The sequence below is a fragment of the Drosophila persimilis genome, unplaced genomic scaffold (assembly GCF_003286085.1).
Source record: "Drosophila persimilis strain 14011-0111.01,24,50 unplaced genomic scaffold, DperRS2 tig00000663-arrow-arrow-pilon, whole genome shotgun sequence".
Taxonomy (NCBI): domain Eukaryota; kingdom Metazoa; phylum Arthropoda; class Insecta; order Diptera; family Drosophilidae; genus Drosophila; species Drosophila persimilis.
This window is the reverse complement of record NW_020825331.1, coordinates 24519-49276: the sequence shown is the minus strand read 5'-3', so window position 1 is coordinate 49276 and position 24758 is coordinate 24519. Positions and strand designations below refer to the sequence as shown.

Sequence of the window (24758 nt, the reverse complement as noted above, 5' to 3'; positions counted from 1 at the left end):
GCTGTGGGTGCCGCCGCCACCAGCAAACGCTCCAGTCACGAGGTAGGCGTGGCTGTGGGCGCACTACAACTGTAAAATGAAACAAAAACAAGATGAAATATATGTTCCCGGAAAAAACACAATTCCAATGTTGAACGAAACAAACAGACAGTAGAGAAAACCAATTAAAAATCACTACAAAAAGCAGCACACAACTTTCTCGATTGAGAAAGAGTCTAGGAGATATTATATATATATATATATATATATACTCGTGATAGATATAGTAAAAGAGGCGTTAAATATGGGCAAGAGCCTGGCCATGGTCATATTGTTGGCCGCCCTAATTAGCAGTTGGCCTCTGGCCAGTGAGGGGGCTACGAGCAACAATATGAACAACATGAACAACTACGAAAACAACACAATCAACAGCAACAACAATTATGGCAACAATTCCAGTAATTATCCATTCACAACCGACCAACATGCGAATGATTCGATGGACTACGATCCGGATAGCTGGCCCTTGGAGCGCATCGTATCCACCATAGTGCCCGTCTTTTTTGGCATTATTGGTTTCGCCGGACTCCTCGGCAATGGCCTGGTCATACTGGGTAAGTCTCGCTAACCATACTCGTGCGAATCGTAAAATAGCCACTCACAGCCACCATACTCACCATCAGCATCACCATCACCATCAGCATCAGCATCACAGCAACAAGAACAGGAACCACCAACAATTGTTTCATTAGCGACCTCCGGTGCTGGCCCACTGGCAAATTATGCGTAATAATTGCAAATGAAAATGGAGCCTGCCTGGCAAAGCGAAGCTGCAGGAGAAGCTGGGGGGAAAAGCCATAAAAATGCCTGCAAAAGTTGCGCATTCGAGCGAAAGCTAATTGATTTTTTATATCCTGCAGAGTGTGCAAACACCAGGGCAAAGAAAACATTGTCTGGTGCCCTGATGCGATCATTAAGATTGCAATTCTGCAAATATTGAAAAAGTTTACAAGGCAAACAAAGGCATATACTTGTATACCCATTAGAGGGCGTTTCAGAAGGAATATTTACCTAATATGTATGAAATTCGAATGTGCAATATCCAATATTCTAAATCGAAAATATAAGCTCTCTACAACATTATTTAGTCAGGACTAAAAATGGGATTGAATGTACGATTTTCCTGCCCCAAAAAGTAGGCAATGGAAAATCTTATACATGGCTTTCGGAAGCGGCCACTCAAATGAGGCTTAGTTAAGGCGTAAGCGAGGTGGGTGGAGAGAGGAGGAGGCTCTTACCTCAAGCACTTGAGCATCTCTGTGCGTGTGTGTGTGTGTGTGTGTGCTCTATCACTAAATCTCAACAGGCGAACTCATTTTGCATGCAATTTTGTGTTTTTGTGTTTTTTTGTTCTCTCTCGTGATGCAACCTTGGTGTAAGAATCTCAGACACCATCTCACCTTAGCTTGAATGAGTGTGTCCGTGTCCGTGTCTGTGCGCCACACCCACATTGGCACTCTCCGGTTCGCTTTTTGCCAAGCCTCAACAACAAAGGCACAAAAAAATGGTAAAAAGGGAAACAAGCTCAAAAAGCAATACGAGAAGCTAAAAATAAGGCACCGAGCGCGGTATAGACTTGATTTGGGCTACAATAGAGTAGTACTATACTCTACAATCTATACATAGTAAATATTTATAAATAAAGTTAGACAAACAGTCTCCTAAATTGTGAATACCTTTTCCCGAATACAATATACGATATACAACATACCCTTGTGCTCTACGTTTAGGGGGTATCAAAAGTCAGCAGCTGCAAGTACAACCCATGACGTCAAGCACTGACACCTCTCCACCTCACCGGCCGCCGCCCCCTTTAAGGCTCATCACAAAGGGGGAAATTAAGTGAATCCGAGGCAATGGGAAACTTGAACAAATATTTAAAACAAAAGCGAATTTAATTTGGTCTTTCAGGAATGCTTAATAGATACAGTGCGTTTCATGGCTTTAAAGAAGCCAGCCAAGACGGCCGGCCTTCGCCATGGCTAGTCGAGAGGCCAATAAGAAAATGAAAGCTGAAGGACGAGCAGTGCGAGTAGGAGTGGGAGGTCGACGAGCAAGTTTTCGCTAAAGTGCAAGAGATGTTCAGGTATAGGGATAGGATAACCAGCCACCAGGCCACACGCCCACTTAGGTGCGGGTAACGAACTGCAAAACAACAAAAAAAAAAAGTGTGTGCTCCACCCTCCCATGCCAGTGGCCAGGCGGCCGGGGTAAAAGTTTTATTAAAGTCGCAAGTGGTATCTTATTTGCCGCCTTCCACCCACCATCTCTCTCTCTCTCTCTCTCTCTGTCTCTTGCTCACACTTTCTGCATATCTATATATATTCTCTTTGGATACTGCTGTGTGGAAAGCCACTTTGTCAGCGGCGTTGTCGGCATTATGATAAATGATTTGTAAATGAACGTGTGGATTTTATGGCAAATTATGAAAGCAAAAATTAGAGACACTTCACTGAGGCAACTACGGCACTACGCGAAAGCAAACTTCTTAGTCGAGCTCTCGAGGAGAGGTCACGACGTGTCTGGATACTCTAGCAAATGTTTTGTGGAAAATAACTATCTAATAAACTATATACTAATAAACAGATGTACCTCCTGTGAAAGCCAGACAACAGCGATCTTTTCGATATTAAACTGATGAAATATATATGAAAATATCGTGAATAACTTGATGGGTACTTCACAAAAGCAAACGCAACGCATCATAGTGCACTCAACGCAAGCAACATCGAAGCTCTTTTTGGCATCATTCATATCGTATGTGTGTGAGATCCATGTATGCTTTATGCTACCTACACCAGACAGAGCCCATAAACCAACACACCCTTAGTCGTACTTCCGCAATGGCACCACAAGATTTAGCTGCCTTCACTGTCTGTGTGTGTGTGCGTATGTGTGTGTGTGCGTGTGTGTAGAGTGCAAGTGTAGAGTGTGTATTTATGGCTTATGGAAAGATAATTTGTCAAAATGCCATTACGCACGACCAGCGATGGCTGAAAGAGTCAGCGAACATCATCAGCATCGGCATCAGCATCAGCTGAGCATCATTATCAGTGAGGTGTACTCAAGGGCTGCTTCAGTAGCTGTGCATTTCATCTGCATTTTATGGCAGATAAGTCAATTTTAATATGCTAGCCACACACACGCTCTCGAAAATCTTGATAGATGGAGAGCCCACCCTGCTGACACCTTGAGGGTCTGTATGAAGTTCAAAAGTATTAAATTTGCAAATTTAAATATTATTTTTGGCATTCGGTGTGCCACAGGGGAATACGATACCCTTAGGCCGAAAACTATTGTGAATTGTGGATTGTGAATTGTGATATGAATCGCATTTGGTAATCTGACAGGCAATTCACCGAAACTCAAACAGAGAGCAGAGCGAACGGGGCGAATGGAGCAAACAATACACGAGTATCCTACCCGTACATATTTGCCAAAATGTATGCATAAGTCCTGCCGAAGCCAGGGCCCGGGCCTGGCCCACAACTGACACAACTATGACACAACTATGACACAACTGTCAACAGCAATTTGTGTAAATTTAGGAGAAGCAACAACCGCAGAACATACACAGAAACACCCACAGAGAGAGAGAGTGAGAGAGAGAGAGAGAGAGCGAAATCAGAGACCGATACTCGCTCTCCTGCGGGGGTGTACGATTAATTATAATTTATGCTTTCCGAACACGAGGCGAGAATAGTCGGACCACATTGTCACTTCAATTTGCATTAGCCTTTGTCAACAGCACAGCACAGCACAGCAGAAGAAAGTAAAGGAGAGCAGAGGGGAGCACAGGGCGGTACAGTTCGCTTGACAGCGAATGGATAGCAGTATTTTGGAGCAGCAAAGGAGACTAGCCGGGCATTAGGGGAGCCGCAGGGGAGCAGCTGGGGAGCATCAGAAAATTCTGTTATAAAATTGTAATTGGCCCGACGAGCACGAACGTGACTCTGTCCCCAGGCTTAATCCTTTCTCCCCTATCCCCTCTCTCCTCTCATTTTTTTTTTTTTATACTTTTAGTTTTTCTGTGTGTCATACTGTGCTTTCGTGTCCTGTCCTGTCCTGTCCTGCTCCTCCGACAAGGCTGACAAATTTGATTTGGACGGTGGCGAACAACAACAAAAAAAAAAAATAAAAAGGAAGGAAGAAGCAAAACCCTAACCGAAAACATGTTTCACATTCGACACAGCTCTCTGCTTTTTGTTTCGCTTTGGTCTCTTCTCTCCTTTTGATTCAACGGATGGACAGATGGCAGCCGCAAAATCAACTTAAATGAAAGTGTAGGTAATACAATTTGGTTCGGGCAGAACGATAGAGAATTCCATAGCCACAGCCACAGCCACAGCCATAGCCATGGGCATGGCGATGGCGATGGCGATGGCGATGGTGCACACAGCATTCACACCTGTGTTTTTGCCACCGATTCGAACCCGCTTTTGAAGGCCATGGCATTGACACGAGCCGTAAATTGTGTGCACTTTTGTTATTGTTATTATGGCGATTCGCTGGAAAATGCATATCCCCTGTTTCCGCTTCAGCCTCCACCAGCCACCAGCCACCAGTCTGCAGTCTGCAGTCTGCAGTCTGCTATCTGCACTCCCATTCGCGTGTACGCAAACATAGCCGAGGGCCCATTTTCCGACTGGCTAGATGTAAACATATTGTCTCGCGGTCCTGTGCATGATTATAAATCGAAATGGCATTATTTGTCGCATAACAAGTGGCTTTGGGAAGTGTTTCGTGGCCACGTTTCTGATTCTGTGGCATTCAGTGCTTGTTCGCTAAATTTTTCAGAATTTCAGGGGATCGTCATAGAGCTTTTCATTTCTTTACTATTGAGCTCCGGCCTTATCTATTCTTCAATTGTTGAGCTGATCGGCAAACACCAACATTAATTCGTTTTATGGCAAGGGACTCTGTGTCCCATTGTCCAACCAGAAGAACCTCTGGTTCTCGTACTCGTATCGATCTAACATCGATTCAATAGGTGTTCCCTTTGTTACTTCTCTTATCCCCCATCGTCGTACATGTATCACATTCATATCAAACTTTCTCTCTTGATTCGCCTCCATAGCAGAAAACATGTATCTTGAACCATAAAATGTTGCCTTTTAAATGATGGGGAGTGTGGAAAATAGAGTGAATAGAGATCGAATGAATGTATATAGAAGCGGAATATCATTGGAATTAATTGGAGGCACACCTGGCAATGCTCACCATCGGTTATCGTCCACTTCTTTGAGGATCGTCAACTAAAAGTGCCCCGAATTCCAGCCAGTTGTCAGGTTTCGAAGCCCATCCTTGGCACGACCGAAAGACATGCATGTGGGATAGACATTTGTGCGGAGAGCCGAGCCTGATCATCATCGCAATGAATGTATGCTCAAAGCAAAATCCGGGATTTCGTGTGCTTGGCCATATAAAACACAAACGGTGGCCTCTTGTAGAGGACACTAGCCAGCAGAGTGCCGCCCTCGTTCCATTGTACGGACGTGACGTGGATGTGCTCTGTGTGGCGCCAGGAGGCACATCCCACAGCTATTGTAGAGAGTGCTCCAAAAGCTGGTGCCTCCTTCTCAATCATGGATCCCATGGATCAGACACGGGTTGTTGTGCGACTTCAGATTGATAAATTTGGAAGTCTCCCTCAATCAATGTTCAGAAATCCCTTGGGTATATGATAGATTCGGGGCTCTCAAAATGTAGTTGGCAAAATGTTTTGTTCACAGATTGCGGTCTCAACTCGAAATCAAATCAATCAAAGGGTAATTCGGGAAATTAGGTCCCTCAAGTGAGTGTTGATTTAATTACAACAAGAGCCTCGACATTGCTGCAAAAATTCCTGCAAGCCAATCGAATATTCTATTGTTGATGGGCTGGGGGCCGGCCTCCTGGCTCCGTGGGGCACTCAAAATAAGTGAAGTAATTTCGAGATTTAAAGCCTCTTCGAGTGGGTGGTTGTACTGCATAATGAAATCACACAGTCCGATTATTTGGACACGACTCATTAAGAAGCTCCCCTGCTCTGCTCTTCGCTGCTCTGCTCTTCGCTGCTCTGCTCTTCGCTGCTCTGCTCTTCGCTGCTCTGCTCCGCTCTTTTTGCGATTTCAACATTTTAATTGCATCGAAATTTATTCCCAATTAAAATTTTGCGAGTAACGAACTCTTGAAGTTCTGTTATCTTCGGCAGGGCCTTTGTTTTATGATCCAATTAAAGTCTGTATGTGTGTTTGTGAGCTTTCCATTGAGCCTGCGGTGCTTAAGCCTTGGCTGCTTAGGCCAGGACCATTAAGTGCATAAATGATGGGGCCAGAGCGCAGGATATGCAGGAATATTTTGGGCCTGCACCCGCCAAGGGAAACAAGTACAGTTGTCGCTCCCTAACTGAGGCAATTAATTCAAATTTTCCTAAGGAAACACACGCAGAGAGACAGATAAAGAGAGAGACACACATAGACCGAGACAAAGAGAGAGAGAGAGAGAGAGAGGAAGAGACATCCTGTTTTGTCACATGAATATCCGGTTACAAATAGAACAAGAAGACCCGCCTTTGTCTGCCTGTCCCTTTTCTTGGGTCGTCCCCTGCAATCTCGAGAGTTTTAAGAACCGGACAATGATGCGCTGTTATCCAACCATCATCGTTTCGGGGTCGGGCTGGTCGCTTCATTTGCCATCCTATACAAATAAATTTTTAATGCCAGCAAAAACAACAGCCAACGGAAATGGAAACACGACGAAAAACGGAAAAGAAGAGAACCAAAGCTGAGCCAAATGGAAAAGCACAAAAGAATTTATTTGGGACCATTAGCTGAAGGCGCAATATTACAAAATAAGAGAACGAATTGTTTGCTCTTCTGTGGTTAAAGTCTACGATGAAAACAACAAAAAAATACGATATTTATGATGGTAGTTAAATATTGTTGCCAGGCACTGACGAACAGATCGATTGGGCTCAGATGCACTTGCCTCTACACGATCACGCTCATCAGAAATTTGATGATTTGATAAACAGGCCGCGGAATAGGAGCGCCGGTACTCCATGGTTTCAATGATCCTTGTCCTGTCGCCTCTAGCTGAACCTTTTCCTTGGTCTACCATTAGCATTTCGACCCTCAAAAAAAGTGCCACTAGCGGGCTTAGAAGTTAGACAAGACCATTAGCTGGCAGGTATTGAGCAGTTTTGCCTTTTCGCATTTGAAGTTTACGAGAGGACTGACAGGCCCTGCTGGCATCTGAAATTTATGAGAGCTCCTTCCTCTGACAACACATTAGTTCGGATATATTGCTGTTCGATTTATGCATTTATATTAATTTATGCAACCCCAATTCGAAAGTCGCATAATTTTGAGGGCTGGCAGCCTTAGAACTGGACTGTTGTTCCGTCTTAATGTTGGCTCAACAGCACAACAACTGTCTTGATTACTAGTTATTATCAAGAAGCAATCAATGCGGCACAGTGCTGGCTACCAATGCTTTTCTAGCTATTTTTTACAATGACAATCAAGCCTTGCATTTGCCACAAGATCAACATCAAAATCAACAGCCAAAGTATTCAAACATTGCCGTCAACATCAACATCAACGTCCACGTCATAATACAGTATTCAGCATAGACATCATTATCATTGAGAAACAAATTTGAATCAATCAATCAGACAGGCATTCGCCTAGCGAAAGAGCAGAATTCCTTGGAAGGGCAGATTCAGCCACAAAAAAAGTAGAAGAAACTTTCTCTGGAAATGTGTTGCCTTCTTGTCGTGAGCTCCATTGCATTGTTGGATTATTGATGGGATTTGCATCGAGCAGCTGACGAACAAAAAAAAATCTACGGCCACTTGCCAGTTGGGACCCCGAAACCAAGGCCAAACCAAGCATGTGCCTCAGCTCGTGAAGGAGAAAGAGGGAAAGAGGATGGATACCTGGCCATGAAGGCAGGAGGCAGGCGGCAAGCGATGCCATATGGCCATCATGGACGCAGATGTGTTGACAAGAGTGTGCCACAAGTGTGTGCAGACGGTGAAGACAAGGAGGGGCAGGAGAAGCGCACACAAAAGAGTCGGCAAATAAAAAGATTTTCCCAAATGGGTAATCCCAGTGAAAGCGCTAAATCATTTTATCAAAGAGTGGGATTGCCATGGAGTTACTTTCATATTAATATTTGTACGCGTATTCCATAGTTCCTGAAGCTCAATGCAGATCTGAAGCTTCGAACTATAGAATTTTTTTGGAAATTCCATTGCTTTTGGGTGAAATTTTATTCGTAGTAGAGCTGTGCATTTCCACATTATGTTCAAGGTCCACTGGGCGCTGTCTTGCGGCAATGGAAGGGCCAACTCTCGATGGCAGAGGTGCATACCCTAGAGTGAATGCTGGGCTGGTCATGAATCGGTGGCGCTTCCAGAAGTTCCTTTCCGTTTGAAACTTGGCTGAAATCCTTTTTGGGAATATCATCATCAGGGGAGTGCATAACATGGAGCTTGAGCTCGAATGTTGTCTGGCATTTTATACCTGTTTGACAGCCTTTGTTCTTCCTCCGAGTCGTAGATTCTGGGCCCTCTCAGCCGGCTCGAGGTGGGTTGGTATGTTCTACACATGTATTCTGCGGGTGCTCACCAGTGTGTGTCTGTGTGGGTGTCTGTGCGACAGGCCCCGACAGACATTGCATTGAAAAGTAAAACAATAAAAATGTACATGGCCCATAAAAAAGCATAAATATGACGAATGTACAGGGAGCGGGGACAAGAGACAGAGACCCACGCACAATTGCCTGTGTGTGTATGTGTGTGTGTGTGTGTGTGGCCCATTTGGGTATTGTTTGGAGTCCTTCTCTGTCTGGGTGTGCTTCTCTGTTTGTATTGCCTGCTTTTAGGCGATGTACTCAATGCTGGTTGTAAATTTTATCACTATCAACGCAGGATAATAAATTTGTACGCCTTGTGGATTTGTGTGTAAATTTGCCCAACACACACACGCACCCACACACACACACACACTCGAATACTCACATGGTGGCCATATGCTGCTTAAATGCCGTTTTCATAGCATACTTTTGTGCGCACGTTTCAACGAGTACTCTTTCCGAATCCCAAATTTGAATCCACAACTCACCAGCGACCAGCAGAACACCATAGTCAACAATCCAACAATCCAATGAAAAGATAATGAATAAAATGAAAGTATACTAAGAAAAAAAATCACTTGTTGACGCGGAGAACTATTCAACCTAACGTCCAACTGGAATGTTCTCAAAAATTAGCTGTGAAATGTTCAATAATAATTTGAGAATTTATGACTATTAATCCGAATGAAAACATTGAATTATGAATTATGGCTTCGTGTCGTAATAACTTTCCATTAGCCGTAGATTGGATGGAAAAAATTCCATTTAATGATAATCCAAAACCATTTAGAACTTTTGCCAACAGGTACATACTCTCTATAACTTCAAGTAAAGTTAGATACATGTACTATTTGTGTGGGGGAAAACAGTATAAACTTTCACACATTTGCATACTAAATCAAAGCACACATTGCGTATACGACGGGGCTGCCAGGGTGGGGCCTGCGGCACACACTTGAAGTGCATCAATAACAAGCCCGATACTCGAATCGTCGCGTCGATGGGTAGTCGGGGCAGGCATTAGACTGACATTAAAGTTCAACAAAAGTGAATTTATATTCCCAGATGCGAGTGAGTAGGAAATCCTGTCTAGGACACACACACTCGCGTTGCCTGAGTGCTGCCTGATTATTTGCTTATTCGTATCCAGGGCTCATACATACATTCTTATACGTCTTTTTTTTGCACTTCCCCTTGGCATTAAATAACAAGCGTTTTTTGCGCTTGAAAAACTTTTGTAGCCTTGGTTCTTGCGTGGCCCCATAAATTATGCTACACTTTATTATTTTGTAAAATGCCAGCCAGACAAGAAGAACAGAACAGAACAGAAGAGAGGTGAAGAGAAGAGAAGAACGAACCCCTGAGCCCCCCAAAACGAGCGGCAAAAAATGGCAGAATTTTTTCCTTTAATGGCGGGGAAAAAGTTAATGCCCCAAACATAGATCCCAGACTCGTAACCGGACGCCGGCAAAGACCTTTTTTGCTCCACTTTGCTGCTGCTTCTGGCACTGCTGCTGCTGCTGCTACTGCTGCTGCTGTTGTGTGTCAACATCGCGGCCGCAAAAAATTGGTTAGCCACAAGGGTTACACAGTGTATCCGTGTGTGTGTGTGGGTGTGGGTGTGGGTGTGGGTGTGGGTGCGGCTGTGGCTGTGTGCTTGTACTTGTGTCGCCTTCTGTTAATTGATAATGCCCAAGCCAGAAGCTGGCTAATGGTCAAGGCCATAACAAAAATGTAAATTGGAAGTGTTGGAAAAGGGTGTAAAGTATGCTGGAGATTCATTCCCAAATGCAGCTCTAGGGATTGCCATCTTATGTGCAGCTATCTAATACAATAGACATCGACACACAAGCCCTGTTTCAGGTAGGATATTGTACTTCCTCAAGTGGGGTTCCACCTTTTCATAGCTTTCATACTTGAAAAATATCTCTCTTTGATTCTCCTTCTATTAATCTCAGGGCCATGGCACAGATGCAAATTCGTGTGCCATCAAATACGCATCTTTAGAGGCAAAGTCAAGTGCCAAAACTACTTGGAAGCAGGCACACACAGTCTGGCCCACCGGGCAATAAACAATGAGGGAAGGACTAAATCAGCATTAGAACGGGGCCTCAGAGGATGGCTTTGCGGACCCTGGCACACATCTGCTCCCGCCTTATATACATACAAGTACATACGTACAATTACGCGCACATACGCCCTGTGTAACCCAAATATGTACTGTTTTTCTTTTCTGCCGGTGTATTTATTGTTTTTGTGTGGTTGCTTTTCCTGGCCTGGTTCTTGGCTTTTCCTTTGTTGTCATTACTATTGATTCCCATTCACTTTGCTATTCCTAAGGCCCTATTGCTTCATCGCCTTTCTTCCTACCTGCTGGGGTTTTTCTTTTCTTTCGTTTTTTGGTTATTGTATACCTTGGCACATCCTGCGCTAAATATATATCTGAAAAGGAAATTGATTTGCGGTCAAAAGCGTTCGCATCGCGACATTTCCCGTTTCCCTGTTCCCAGAGCCCCAGCTTGTCTTCGACCTTTTGGCCCTCGGTTGATTGTTGCCCTTTTGACTTTACTCTCCTGTCGTTTGGGCTGTTGGTGCTGCTGGATGGCAGCGTGTCCCACATCAATCCATCGGCGCCATCTCTTCTCATCGCCATCTGCCTTTTTACTGCACTGCTGTGCGCGAGGGCCAAAAAATTTTGTTACGGTTCAACGCCGTTGACCCTCTTCTGTGTTCAGTCTTCTGTCTTCTGTCTTCCCGTCTAGCTCTAGTGCTCTCTTTTGGCCGTCTCCTGATGCCGCCTTTGTCACGCTTCTTTTGTACCAGCCAGGGAGAAACATAAATTGCTAGCTAATTGCAAGTGGCTCCTTGGCCAAGCAGAAGTACGTACATACTCGTACATACATATGTACGTACACGAGAGGAAAACACAAAGATGAAACGAGAGAGCAAAGGCATGGAGAGGGCGAAATATAGCAAGAGAAAGTCGCAGAACAAGCGACTAACAAGAATCAACGCTTTGGTCGATATTCCGACTAGAAGATACCGGCTATTCCGATACATTTTTGGCACATGCAGAAAATATGATCCCTCATGGCTCTCTTCGTTATTACTGTGATGATTAGCCGATCGCAAACAAATCTTCGTCTATCGGTAGATATTATGTATACAAAAAAAGACAATATATCTTTCTATCTTAAAGATAGATTTACGCACAATAATTCATCCAAGTCCGTCCAAAAAATCTTTAATATTTAGTCTTCCAGAAAAAAAAAAAAAAATTCATACATTTCCAAGAACATAATACACCCTTTTAGTACCCTCCGCGTACCGGTTATAAAAAAGAAAAACGAAAAAACGACTAAAAAAAAACATCAACAAAATAGTGGCAATGCCAGGATCTTATTTTCCCCACTGACTCCCACAATCCTTACACAGCTTTCACCCCCCTACCGCACACACATCGGCATACCCATGGAGTAGGGAGGGAGGGAGGGTTTGGCTCTGTTTGCTGCCTTTTGTCCGCGTAATTGGTCGAAAAGAAAAATTCCGAGGGCAAAGCAGGGCAAAAGATTGTGAAAAGAACGGATAAACGATGGACAGTTGCCATGGCAGGGTGACTCTTCACATTCTAAGCCATCATTTTGGGTACAAATTTCTGATTTTTGAGAACATTGTTAATTTCTGGTGGGTGTATTTCAATTTAAAGCAGATTCGAAATATTTTTTTTTATATTTAAAGTAACTATTAAGTATTTGAGTCTTTGGGTTTTCAGCCCATTGCATAGCCATTTCAGAGCCATTGTCTTTTAGCCGGGACATTCCCAGCAACCAATTAATCAGACAACTGAACCATTGATGTGCCTCTGTAACCTCTGATCTGCCTCCTCTTTCAGTTGTGGTTGCCAACCAACAGATGCGCTCGACCACCAACCTGCTGATTATCAACCTGGCCGTCTCGGACATCCTATTCGTCATCTTCTGCGTGCCGTTCACGGCCACCGACTACGTGCTGCCCGAGTGGCCGTTTGGTAATATGTGGTGCAAGTTTGTCCAGTACATGATTGTGGTTACGTGCCACTGCAGGTATGGTACTCCCTTATAGCCCTTATAGCCCTTATAGCCCCATACCTGACTATGTCTAACTCGTTGTTACCATTGCAGTGTTTACACGCTGGTGCTGATGTCCTTTGATCGCTTCCTGGCCGTTGTACATCCAGTGACGAGCATGTCGCTGCGCACCGAGCGAAATGCCACGCTGTAAGTTCCCATCCGCCATCTATCTGCTCTCCACATCCTCCACCATCTCGTACTCGTCCTCTGTACGGTCCACCTCCGCGTACTCCAGCCATATCATCTAGAGTAATTGCATCAATTTGTTGTGGCCCCGTAATTAGCTTGCTTTGCCTACATTCCAGCGCTGCTCCCTGCTCCCTGTTGCCTACTCCCTGGTCCATATTCTTGATGTGCCTTGGCCTCTAACCTTTGCGGCAGTACCTGCCTGCCTTTGCCCCATTGTCATTCATTGTTACATGAATATGGCCCCATAGGCAGGGACTCGAATCGTTCAACTGTGTCACATACACCTGCCATTTTTAAAAGGCACAATGCTCAGACCTTTAACATTCAACTTTCACCATCTGCTGGAAGGAGCCTGATGCTCTTAAAGCAATATGCTTATTGACAGGTGCATTCTTGCAGTCCTCAGGCATACCTCGCCCATCATCTCTCAACTACTGAATACTTGGAATGTATTTCTCTATCTCTAAGAGGAACTCTCTTTAGAATTCTAGGTGATATACTGGCCGCATTCTCTCTTATTTATTGATATCCTATCCTAAACTCTTACCTTGTTCTATACTGTTCTGTTCTGTTCCTCTTTAGAGCCATCATGTGTGCCTGGATAACGATTGTGACAACAGCGATTCCCGTCGCTCTATCGCACTCGGTGCGCATCTATCAGTATCGTGGCAACGCCGGCACTGCCTGCGTCTTCTCCACTGAGGAGGAGGTTTGGAGTCTGGTTGGCTTCCAGGTAAGTGAACTTCCATCCTAATGAAATGGAACCCTTTTTCGTGGGTGGTGTCTAGAGGGATACCCATCCCGGCGAAGAGGCTTGAGTGAAATTGAAGGAGATCGCTTATTGTTGAAATCAAGTCATATTTTCCAGTCCTTGCCCGGCAAGACTGCAATATATTTGCTACTTAACTCACAGCTACACCACCTTCCACTTTCCACTAGGAGCGACAGCTTGTCAGGGCGTGTGACATACTATCAGTACAACCAAAGAACCAGGGCACATGGCTGAACATGCCTTCAGTTCGTCGGTACAGTGGAGTCGGAGCTGTAGAAAAGTGTGCCCAAGGAAAAAAAGAAGCTCTCTTTCGCACAAAAAGATAAAACATATCTCTCTATAATATCAACATTTGTTGAGCTATTATCCAATATTTTACTCATACATATTTGCGCGTGCAAAGCGAGTGAGCCGGGGGTTGGCTTAGAAATTACCAGAAGGAATTTGCCTCATTTGGCAAAGCCGATAAGGCGTTCTTCCTCCACATATCTGTGCTCACAGTGCACTCTAGTTGGAGTATTTCTGGCAAAAATATGGCATCCCCTCAATCAGGTGTCCCCTCCGTGATGTGTGTGTGTGTGTGTGTGTAGGTCCCTGGCCAGACAATGGCCCAGAATGCTCAACTAGATATGGCCACACTGGAGCAAGAGAGGGAGAGAGAGGGAGTTCAGAGTCGTATTTTGCAATTATTTGGCCCAGCTATTGGGGGATTCGTTTTGGGGGGATGGGTCCAAGTACGATTTCATCATCATTATGCCAGACCCACACACGCATAGATCAGCGTTATCCGAAATGGTTTTTCCGTTTGGCTGATTTGGTCATATTTTTTGTTGGTTGCTGGGCGGGGGGTTTCATTTCAGTTTGCTATGTTTATTACCCGAACTTGTGTCTATTAATCAATTCAGCACTCTCTCAGTCCCGCTCCCCCTGAAAACTCCTCCATAATTCGCCCCTTCAAGGGTACGCCCCTGTGCTTTTCTGGCTTGGCTGGCGTGTCAGCGTCAGCGTGTCAGAGCAATTTCATGCCGGAAGGATGTTACACAGGAAGCCGCAGTTGTCGGGGAGCAGCACCGAGAGCCCAGAGTGAGGGCGATGAATGGGCTTTGTCGTCTATTCCCATTCACAGACCGACTGACTGGATGACGGACTGAGCCACGAGGCGGCTGATTCACTGACTCCCCAACCGACTGGCAGCTCAGCCGCTCCTCACTCCGCTCCTCCTTCAGCTAATATGCACTCGTCAAGCTCCTGTTTGGTGGCCGTTGACACTCGTCCTAATGTCACCGCTCCCCTCCCACCAAACATCTACCTGGCACAGCAAATTGCACAGTTTGCACCGACTCATTTTCCTGGCACTGTCACGAATACCGGGTACGGTTAGAGTTACGGATAAGGATTCCCCCCCCCCCCCCCTGACTGTGCATATAGATCGCAATGGGTAGCTACCTTTGGATGTTATGTGGAGAAATTCATCGGGGCGATTAGAGAGTGGAAAGTGCAACTGCAAATGACCGCCGACTTTGCTTCGAATTAGATATTTTTCCCCCTCTCATTGTCAGGGTCAAGGCGAAATCGCTCTCTCTATATTTCTGGCTGTGTGTGGAGGTTTGTTTGTTTATGTGTGCGTGTTGCTGGCTCAGACCTTGTCTGGCAATAAAATAAAAATGGATCAAACTTGTGCAAGACATCCGTCATACGTCACGAATACGTACAGTACGAAAAGTAAAAGCGGAAAAGAAAACAACGAACAACGAAACTAACGACCAAATTGTTGTCATCGTAAAGGACCTATAAAAATAGAACAAATAGGACTTTGGAGGAGGGGAAAGGCGAATATGAATGGCAGCAAAACAGAGAACACGAAATGGGAATAGGTCATGGAAAAGGCGGGGGCAACAGAAGTGTTTATCTTTCTGCAACTCTGCCGAAAAAAACAAAATTGAGGGCTTGACCCCCCCAAAAGTTGGCCAAAGACGAACTTTTGAAGTGTCAATCTCTGAATCTTGAATTGATTGAAGCGAAATCTTTTGAAAAAGTTACGATTTACATTTTTATTTTTAAATTTTGTGCCCAATCAAATTGAAAGTAGAATAAACTATCTACAAAACGGCTGGGACAAGTTTTGACTCAAAACTTGCGAGTAATTACTAGAGTCAACACAATTTAAGAATTTAAGCAGCAGACAATATCCGTTCATTAGAGTCGTGTATGCTATATGATATGCAAAGGGGCTTCAAAAAGTGTCATAATACTAAAGTTATGGATATGTTTCGACGGCCATATCAAATATCAGTTGGTTGCCGCAATACTCACACGAGAGACCTGCCGATCTGGGTCGTCTTTTGAGCGCCTTCTTGTGGCTAGAGCCTGGAGCCACCCTACCAACGAAAAGTATGGCCGTTACTCATCTCACTTTGTCTATTGTCTTTGGTTTTACAGCTCTCGGTTACATTGTTAGATTGTTTCACACATTCGCCCAGCATTAGTTGCGAATAGTTGCTCCTTGGACTCCTTTCTGTCTTGCGGCAATGGCAGGACCTCATCGCCATCACATTGTCATCAAAGTTGCACACACACGATAGTCACACCGTAAACGGAGTCTAAAGCTCTGACCCTCTAAGGGATCTGGGATCTGGGCCTGCTTGATCGGCCTCTGTCTGTTAGTCGGTTTCTCCTTCATTTTTCCCCCTTTTCTTTTAATGTCTCATTTGGGCATAGCGCACACACACCCATGGAGGGGGAGCTCGTGGCAAGTTGATTAATTTCGCAGAGTGCCTGCGGAGGCGCCGCAGTAGCGTTTATGGATGAAATCCCAGGCGCAATTTCTGGGGCTATGCTAAAATATAAGGAAGTTATGAGTATGAGAGCTGCCCCCGGCCATAACCATTTATCATATGGCACACACTTTAGTTTATGTCTTTTTATTGGGACTCGCATAAAGTTTAAAGGCCGCACCGACAGACAAAAACAAAAAGTTTCTTTTCAAAGTTTGGTAACTTTTATTTACTGGCCCCATAGCCGGGCCCCCGTTTTGCGATTGTGTTGTAAAATTTCATAGCGTGTATCTATCGCTTCAAGTGGTATCTGCGTATCTGTAGAGGCTCATCTTTGTATCTCTGTCTATGTCGTAAGTGGCCGGCCATGAAATGAAGTTTTATGCACAGCTTGTCAAAGTTTATGGGCTCCTCAACTCCTCAACATCCATCAGATGTGAACAGATATATCCATCTTCCTTGTCTCGGTCCATTGACACTCCAAGTGTCTGGAGTTCTTTTAAAAGAAAAACAATTTGGAAATGTGTTTCCTAATGATTTTCTCCGGCAATGACTTTCTCTTTTGTTTTGTTTTCAAATGACGATTTAACTGAGCGCAACTGAGATCGTTTCGGGTGCAAAGTTATCCACTTTAAAAGTTTAAAGAGCAGACGAAATAGATTGATAAAGTATGGAGTTAAGATGGCAGGTTGGTCTAAGCAGTCCCACATTCAGGGAGTCCTTTTGGGCTCCAACCTCTGCCGCGAGATACAAGATCATGGCCTTGTCTCGCATCATTCAGCCGAACAGAAGATCCAATGACAACGCCCCACAATTGAGAGGCCCCAAAGGCCAATCAGTGGCACATAAGCTGTCACAGCAATCAGCTTTCCACACTTATCGCCGCTCGACCAGCGAACAATATGAAGCCGCAGGATAACAGAGCTAACGGCAGGGACACAGAATGTTTAATCACGCGTTGGTGGATGTGGAGGGAGGGGGGGGGGGGGAGGCATAAATCCCATTGTCTAGGATATGAATGTGTCATAAATTGCAGCATTTGCGGGGCTGCGTCAGCGACAGATGCGAAGCCTCCCCCCCGGCCAGATCTCATTAACATTATTGTCCCGACCTGACTGGCATTACAAACAATTTCCTTTGCAATTTACACTTTAATTAATGCATCAGTAACACCAGTCCCCAAAAAAACAGCAACAACAACAACAACTGACTGACGGAAGCAGTAAGAATCGTGGGGCATCATTAAACCCAGACCGGTATCCAGATCCGGGCTCCAAGCCAGATGTGTCAGTGGGGATTATGTCAGTCCTCGGAATGGCCTTGTTGCCGTTGTCGATAACAAACGACATGTTCATTGGCCATGGCCAACAAAGTGATTTCGATTCCATAGCTGTCAGGCATTTCCTCTGCTCCTCTGCTGCTCCGTCCGCCGTCCTCTCTGAATATGAATGAATGCGTCCGTATCCCGAGAAGGACTCGGATCCACACAAGGTGATGGTGTGGAGTGTAGCAACGTGGCAGCGATTATTAACAATTGCGGCATGCGCGATTTCATCTGTTCCCCCCCCAGCCCCAGCCCCAGCCCCAGCCCCAGCCCCAGCCCCAGCCCCATCTCCAGCCCCATCTCCGACTCAGACTCCTTTCTGCTGTTTCTGTTTCTGCTGTTCTGCTGTTCGTTTTCCGTTTCATTACCTACCGCCTCCTGCTGCTGCCGCGGCTCCTGCACCGAATTCGGTTTCATTTCGTGGATATATATTTTATTTTCGACTTGCACCTTTGTGCATATTCTCCGGGGGTAGAGTGTGTTTTATTGTATTCATTGGCTGGCCCCTTAAATCATTCACACTCGGCTGAAAGCAGTCGAACCATCGGCCCGGCCCAGCCACCACTTGAAAACTTGAGGCGCCTCCAAATGAATTTAATGCCGCGCGGTTAAGCCCCCCGGATCAGCGTAGCTCATCCGAAAGAAGCCGCGATGCCTGCAGCTGCCGATTGGATATCGTTCACGGCTGCACAGAACTGAACCGAGCCGTGGCCAATTTTGAATACCAACGCTCTTGGCCACTATTTGGGGCATGAAAAAGTTAAGTAAGGCTTAAAATTCGATAAAGTTTGGCCCTGGTAGCCGGGCTATCCCATTTCTTAAGAGATTTTCTGATACATAGTTCCTTTATCTCTGTTTCATGTCCCATACTCATTTGATTTATTGATTTATGGCCACTTCAAAACCTGATTCACAGTCAATTTATTGCTCAAATGTACGAGTATTCAACTCATGGCTGATTAACAACCGTATCGTTAAAGATCCATTAAGGATTCACTGCCGATCGTAACAGAGTTATTATACTTTTATGCGGTATTCATAACGATTCATTGCCCGATTCATTGATTCACAGACAACTCGTGTGCGCCATTAGCTGTCTGAATTGATATCCGTTGAAATTTCCTTCAACATTATTGGATTCGTCCTTTCAACACATCCATTCACTGACAGTCCAGCAAACTCGTAGTTTTTTTTGTTGTTGTTGTTTTTTCTTTGGCCAGTTTTTCACGCCCCACTATACAAATATACAGACATGTATCTTCCTTCTTTTTTGTTTGTGTCTGTTGCAACGGCGGCTAAGCGTTGCCAGCTGGTGGCAGGGATTGGCAGGGAGGGGCAGGGAGTGGCCGGGCGAGTGGAAATGTGTCTGGTACTCATTTCTGGTATCTGGGCAGCATTACGGGTCAGCGCTTTTGACAATTCCCAATGCAAAAACAAAAGCCGCTGACAGGACGGCAGATGGTAGTCGGCAAGAACCTTCGACCAAAAACAGACACGAACAAAAAACCCAAAAAAAATATATGTATATGAACAGCCAAACAAAAACCCACAAAACGGACATTTCTCAAGGAACAAAAAACCAAACAAAATGATAAACACGATAGCTTGATGAATATGAATATTTTCAATGAATTTTCTACAGGCAGCGTCAGGACTGGTTCAAATATACATATATTTATGGGTCGTGGGAGGTCCAAAAAAGTTATCAAACAACATACTCTAGTGCCAGGGCAATATCAATAGACTATGATAAAAACTAGTTACTATCCCTTCAAACATTTAAGTCAATCAAATGCGGGCCATAATCTGCCATGAATCTCATACCTAATCGACCATTAAACGGATATCCAACGGCGTCCAAATTAGTAATAAATACAATTTAAATGAAAATCAATTGCCGGCACATTCATCCTTAAGGACCAGCCGTCAACCAATTGCCAAAGTCAGCGCTAGCTCGACTCCTACCACAAATCTCTTGAACCACTTGAACACAAGAATTTACCCCAACCCAACCCATCCTATTCCATCCCTTGGTCCATCTGCTGGCCATGAAAATGTGGCCAACATTTATGCCCAGGAGCAGCCCTAATTGTGTTCAGTGGCCAGCCAGAAAACTTTGACCATTGTTGACCGCATTTCGGCTGTGTGCCACAATGCAATTAAAACTAATGCCAAATCTGTGTCGAGTTCCAGGAAGACCAGTATGACTTTGCCTTTTCCCACACAGCCAGCCAACTATTTACTACTCCGCTGTCGTTGCAGGTCTCCTTCTTCTTATCATCGTATGTGGCACCCTTGACGCTGATTTGCTTCCTCTACATGGGAATGTTGGCGCGTCTGTGGAAGAGTGCTCCAGGCTGCAAGCCATCCGCCGAGTCACGGTGAGTACACTCTGCCCCCGCAAAGAAAACCACAAACAGAAATACCATCTACACGGACATCATCAGACAAGACGGAGGGGCACCTGCGACCACGGCTGCGGACCGTGATGAATGCCTTTCTATTAGGCTGGGAGGTGGGGGCTCTCGTGAGCTTTTGCCTCATACATTTTTAAGCGCCCTGCACTGCGGGGTCAACGGAACGTAAGCCGGCTCCGCATGAGCGATACTTCCCCAGAGAAGACAGCGCCCAAATGGAGGAATGAGTGCCCAACTCCATGTAATAAATATAAGTACAATAGAAAAACGCAAAAGGAAAAGCATTGAGGCTGAGGGCAAGGCCGTGGTGCTTCTGTGAAAATATTTGATGTTTATTTTGGGAAAATTGTTGTCAAATGAATTCTAAATATTAAAGATGTTTGCTCAGTGATCACTGACCAAAAGGGGTCACCAAAATTCCGAATAAATTAAAGCCACGCAAAACAATGACTCAAATAGTTAGTTCTACATGCAAATGGAAAGGTTATCATTCGACAATAGGTATATTCGTTGATGTCAAATGATTTCTTAATATTAAAAATGTTTGCTCAGTGATCACAGACCAAAAAGGACACCATCGGGGTCACCAAAATTTCGAATAAATTAAAGCCACGCAAAACAATGACTCAAATAGTTAGTTTTACAAACAAATGGAAAGGTTATAATTCGACAATAGGTATTTTCGTTGTTGTCAAATGAATTCTAAATATTACAAATGTTTGCTCAGTGATCACAGACCAAAAAGGATACCATCGGGGTCACCAATTCTTCTGTGAAAATATTTGATGTTTATTTTGGGAAAATTGTTGTCAAATGAATTCTAAATATTAAAGATGTTTGCTCAGTGATCACAGACCAAAAGGGACACCACCCCGATGGTGTCACCAAAATTCCGAATAAATTAAAGCCACGCAAAACAATGACTCAAATAGTTAGTTCTACAAGCAAATGGAAAGATTATCATTCGACAATAGGTATATTCGTTGTTGTCAAATGAATTCTAAATATTAAAAATCTTTGCTCAGTGATCACAGACCAAAAAGGACACCATCGGGGTCACCAATTCTTCTGTGAAAATATTTGATGTTTATTTTGGGAAAATTGTTGTCAAATGAATTCTAAATATTAAAGATGTTTGCTCAGTGATCACAGACCAAAAGGGACACCATCGGGGTCACCAAAATTCCGGATAAAATAAAGCCACGCAAAACAATGACTCAAATAGTTAGTTCTACAAGCAAATGGAAAGGTTATCATTCGACAATAGGTATTTTCGAATTATAACTTTAAATTTAAAGAATGAATACTGATGCAGACTTTGTGGAGAAATTAAACATTGCCACAAATGCATGCAACGTGATCAATTTCCAGCAAAACTTTATTCAATTCCCCAACTAGTAGTTCAAGCTGAAAACTTCAGTTGGACACGAACTGGACAAGACCATGGCCGCAACTTGGCAAATACTTTACAAAGTTTGTTTTTATCATAAATGAAATAATGTTAAGTGACGGCCAAACAGAAAAGTTCCAGCATAAAACAATAACTTAATTATTTAACAGAGAGACCAGCAAGAAGTCACGTACAGTGTGAAGAAAAAGCTTATTCAAATTCAAGAGAAAATTGCAGTAGTCATATCAAATAAAGAGATTTTGCTGAGCCAAAATGGAAGCTACAAAACGGAAAATTCATAAATCATAGAGCAGCATGCAATGTGAAATTCAAATGCCATAATTTATAACCAATATCTGTGTATCTTCACCCTTCTATCGATTAACTCTACTGCCTCTTGTCCACTTGCAGCAAGGGCAAGCGACGCGTCACACGAATGGTAGTTGTTGTCGTATTGGCATTCGCCATTTGCTGGCTGCCCATCCATGTAAGTACTCAAACACCCATTCAGATGCACACTCACACATTTGCACACCTTATAGCTTTATTCCGATACATATTGTAGATCGGTTCTCACCGAAGAAGACAAATACTTTCAAAATATAGATGCCACTGCCTTGTACATAGTCTTTCATGTAAACAACATACCATCTTTCCACGAATACCGCATATTCGTATGCAACGAAAACACCCACGCACAATCATCGCAATTTTCCAGCAAAACAGTAGGGAGCGAAAATTATGAACAAACTGATTAATGTCAATTTTGTTCGGTAGGCTGTGTTCGAATTCGATTGACGAGTGGCCTTGAACTGATAATTGAAGGATGTACTAGCAAATGCATGTACATGTTCAGCGGATACGATTCCCCGTGGGCAGATCTGCTAACCACTGATTAAATAGGCGGTATGGAAGGGGGCTAGTACGAGTATATCCGCCCTCATGCTCCCATGAAACGTACCTTTGTAACACAAATAAGAGAAATATAGAATCTTGTCGAATTTAAGCACTTTAAGCTCTTTATTAGATGCGAAGCACTTAAAATTTTGAGCAGCAACAGCTGCTGGCAAACAGTAACCAAGATACTCGGATAGTTGCGATAAATTGACATTTGTGATTCAGCCCCTGCCCATCCCAGCATCCTCGAGAACAATTTATTTGCTGAAATGTTTAATAAGCCAGGGGCAGAGCTGGCGGCAGCTGTTGTTGGCTGATGGCTGCTGGCTGCTGGCAACCATTAACAGACATTCAAAGCATTCAAAGTGTTTGCACAAAATCAATGTGCTCACAAATTACAAATGAAATTACAAATTACATACACACACACACAATCCGAGAGACACAAATTGCATTTATCAATGCCGTGACAGCATATGGCCTGTGACTAAATACTGATTACTTCCTTTTGTGCATGTCTTTAAAAAACAAAAGGTCATACTGGTTTTGAAGGCACTCAATCTGTACGGCGGCAGTCACTTGTCGGTAATCATCCAGATCATATCGCATGTGGTGGCCTATACCAACTCCTGCATCAATCCGATACTCTATGCCTTTCTCTCCGACAACTTCCGCAAGGCATTCCGCAAGGTGAGAGCATGACTATTGATTCTTACTGATTGATTATGGCCACATAAACATGTATTTTTCCTTTGCTCCTCTTCAAGGTGGTCTGGTGCTGTAGCCCACCGCCGCTTTTGACCAATCCGCAGGTGACCAAGACCACGCGCACTGCAACCGGCAACGGAACGTCCAATATTGAAATGCTCTAAGCGGGTAAGTGTTTTAAAAAAGTTAACTGAATTCTGTTGGACAAATAAAAACATTTGTGCCCTAGAGCAAATCCTACAATAGTCAATTTTAATTTGTATAAAAGCCGGACGTAAAACTTTTTTCATATACTCGTACCATAAACTGTTGTATTTTAGTTGCATAATTGTTTTTGTCACAGTTTCTGCAACAGTAAATCAATGAATAATGGTATTAAAGTTGAAGAGCCTTTGGGCAAATTCGTAATATATTTACATAGTTAAGGAATTAAGAGAAATTCGAGTAATTGCAACTAAGTGGCTTTCAAAAATATTTCAATTCAGTTGATTTTGCTCTACTCCTTTTTGCAGCTCTGAAGAATGAAATGCATTGATGGTCGATGAGGAGAGATGGATGGGTCAACCGAGGAAATGGAAATTTGAATTTAAACTTAACAAAAATACAAATTAATAAGAAATACAATTTTTTTTCTGAGAACACGGCGCACTATAGTTAACTATAAATATACATATGTATGTGTGTATGTATATTAACCGATTTATGTCCAAGAGGAGAATATAATTGTCCTTTTTATTTACTTACTCACAGTCTTAAATAGTGATTAATTTGGCAGATTTTTCAACATGAGTTCTGTGAATATGTTCTTAAGGTTTGATCAGTTCCAATTGGTTGCTAAGTTGTGTGTTTTTCAAAAATTGATAATATTAATTGTATCATTAATTAAGATGCTGTGTAAAATTTTTTTCAACTTTTAGAGAAATAAGCAAAGAAAAGAAAATATTTGATAGCAAGAAACTTACAATTCAATTGTATGAAATGAAATTTACACAAAAATGAAGAGAGTTTCAATTTGCAGAAAAATTGATGCTCGATGATTAATGGGGGGGGTCAAAGAGGAGATGACAAAACCAAATAAATGTAAGTGCAGGGCCATGTTAATGGAAAATTCCTGTAACCAAATGTAAATCGTTGGTTTTGTATGAGTGTCGTTTAGCCATTAAGCGTTTAATAGCGGAAATTTATAATTAACAAAACTCCACTCACAACATTACAACATACACGAAATGTTATGACCAGAGGAGGACCCGAGATGGATACAGATTTACTCGAATGGCAGTTGAAATTTATATTAAACCCAACACTTTTGACACCTAATTGTTTTTGGATTATGTTTGGTATACAATTACAACATATTACATTTATAAAGTAGCACAAAAATTACTGAAATTACTCGTAATTAAGATGAAACCTATATGGATACTTAGATAATACCTGCATACGTGCATGAATTGTTTGATTAAAGCATTAAACGAGTAGATACTCGTACAAGTCCTAATTGAATTTCTAATACTCTC

General features: G+C 43.4%; 1 protein-coding gene across 1 annotated transcript; it reads left to right on the top strand.

Moving 5' to 3' along the window:
- Positions 1 to 283: 283 nt before the first annotated feature.
- LOC6599327 (allatostatin-A receptor) lies at positions 284 to 23857 on the top strand. Its single transcript, XM_026991355.1, has 9 exons — positions 284 to 593; positions 12554 to 12743; positions 12822 to 12917; positions 13542 to 13692; positions 20092 to 20210; positions 22048 to 22123; positions 23068 to 23223; positions 23301 to 23409; positions 23754 to 23857. Exons 1-8 carry the CDS (start codon positions 284 to 286, stop codon positions 23403 to 23405), a joined length of 1203 nt encoding a protein of 400 aa, XP_026847156.1. The 3' UTR covers positions 23406 to 23409; positions 23754 to 23857.
- The last annotated feature ends 901 nt before the right edge of the window (positions 23858 to 24758 follow it).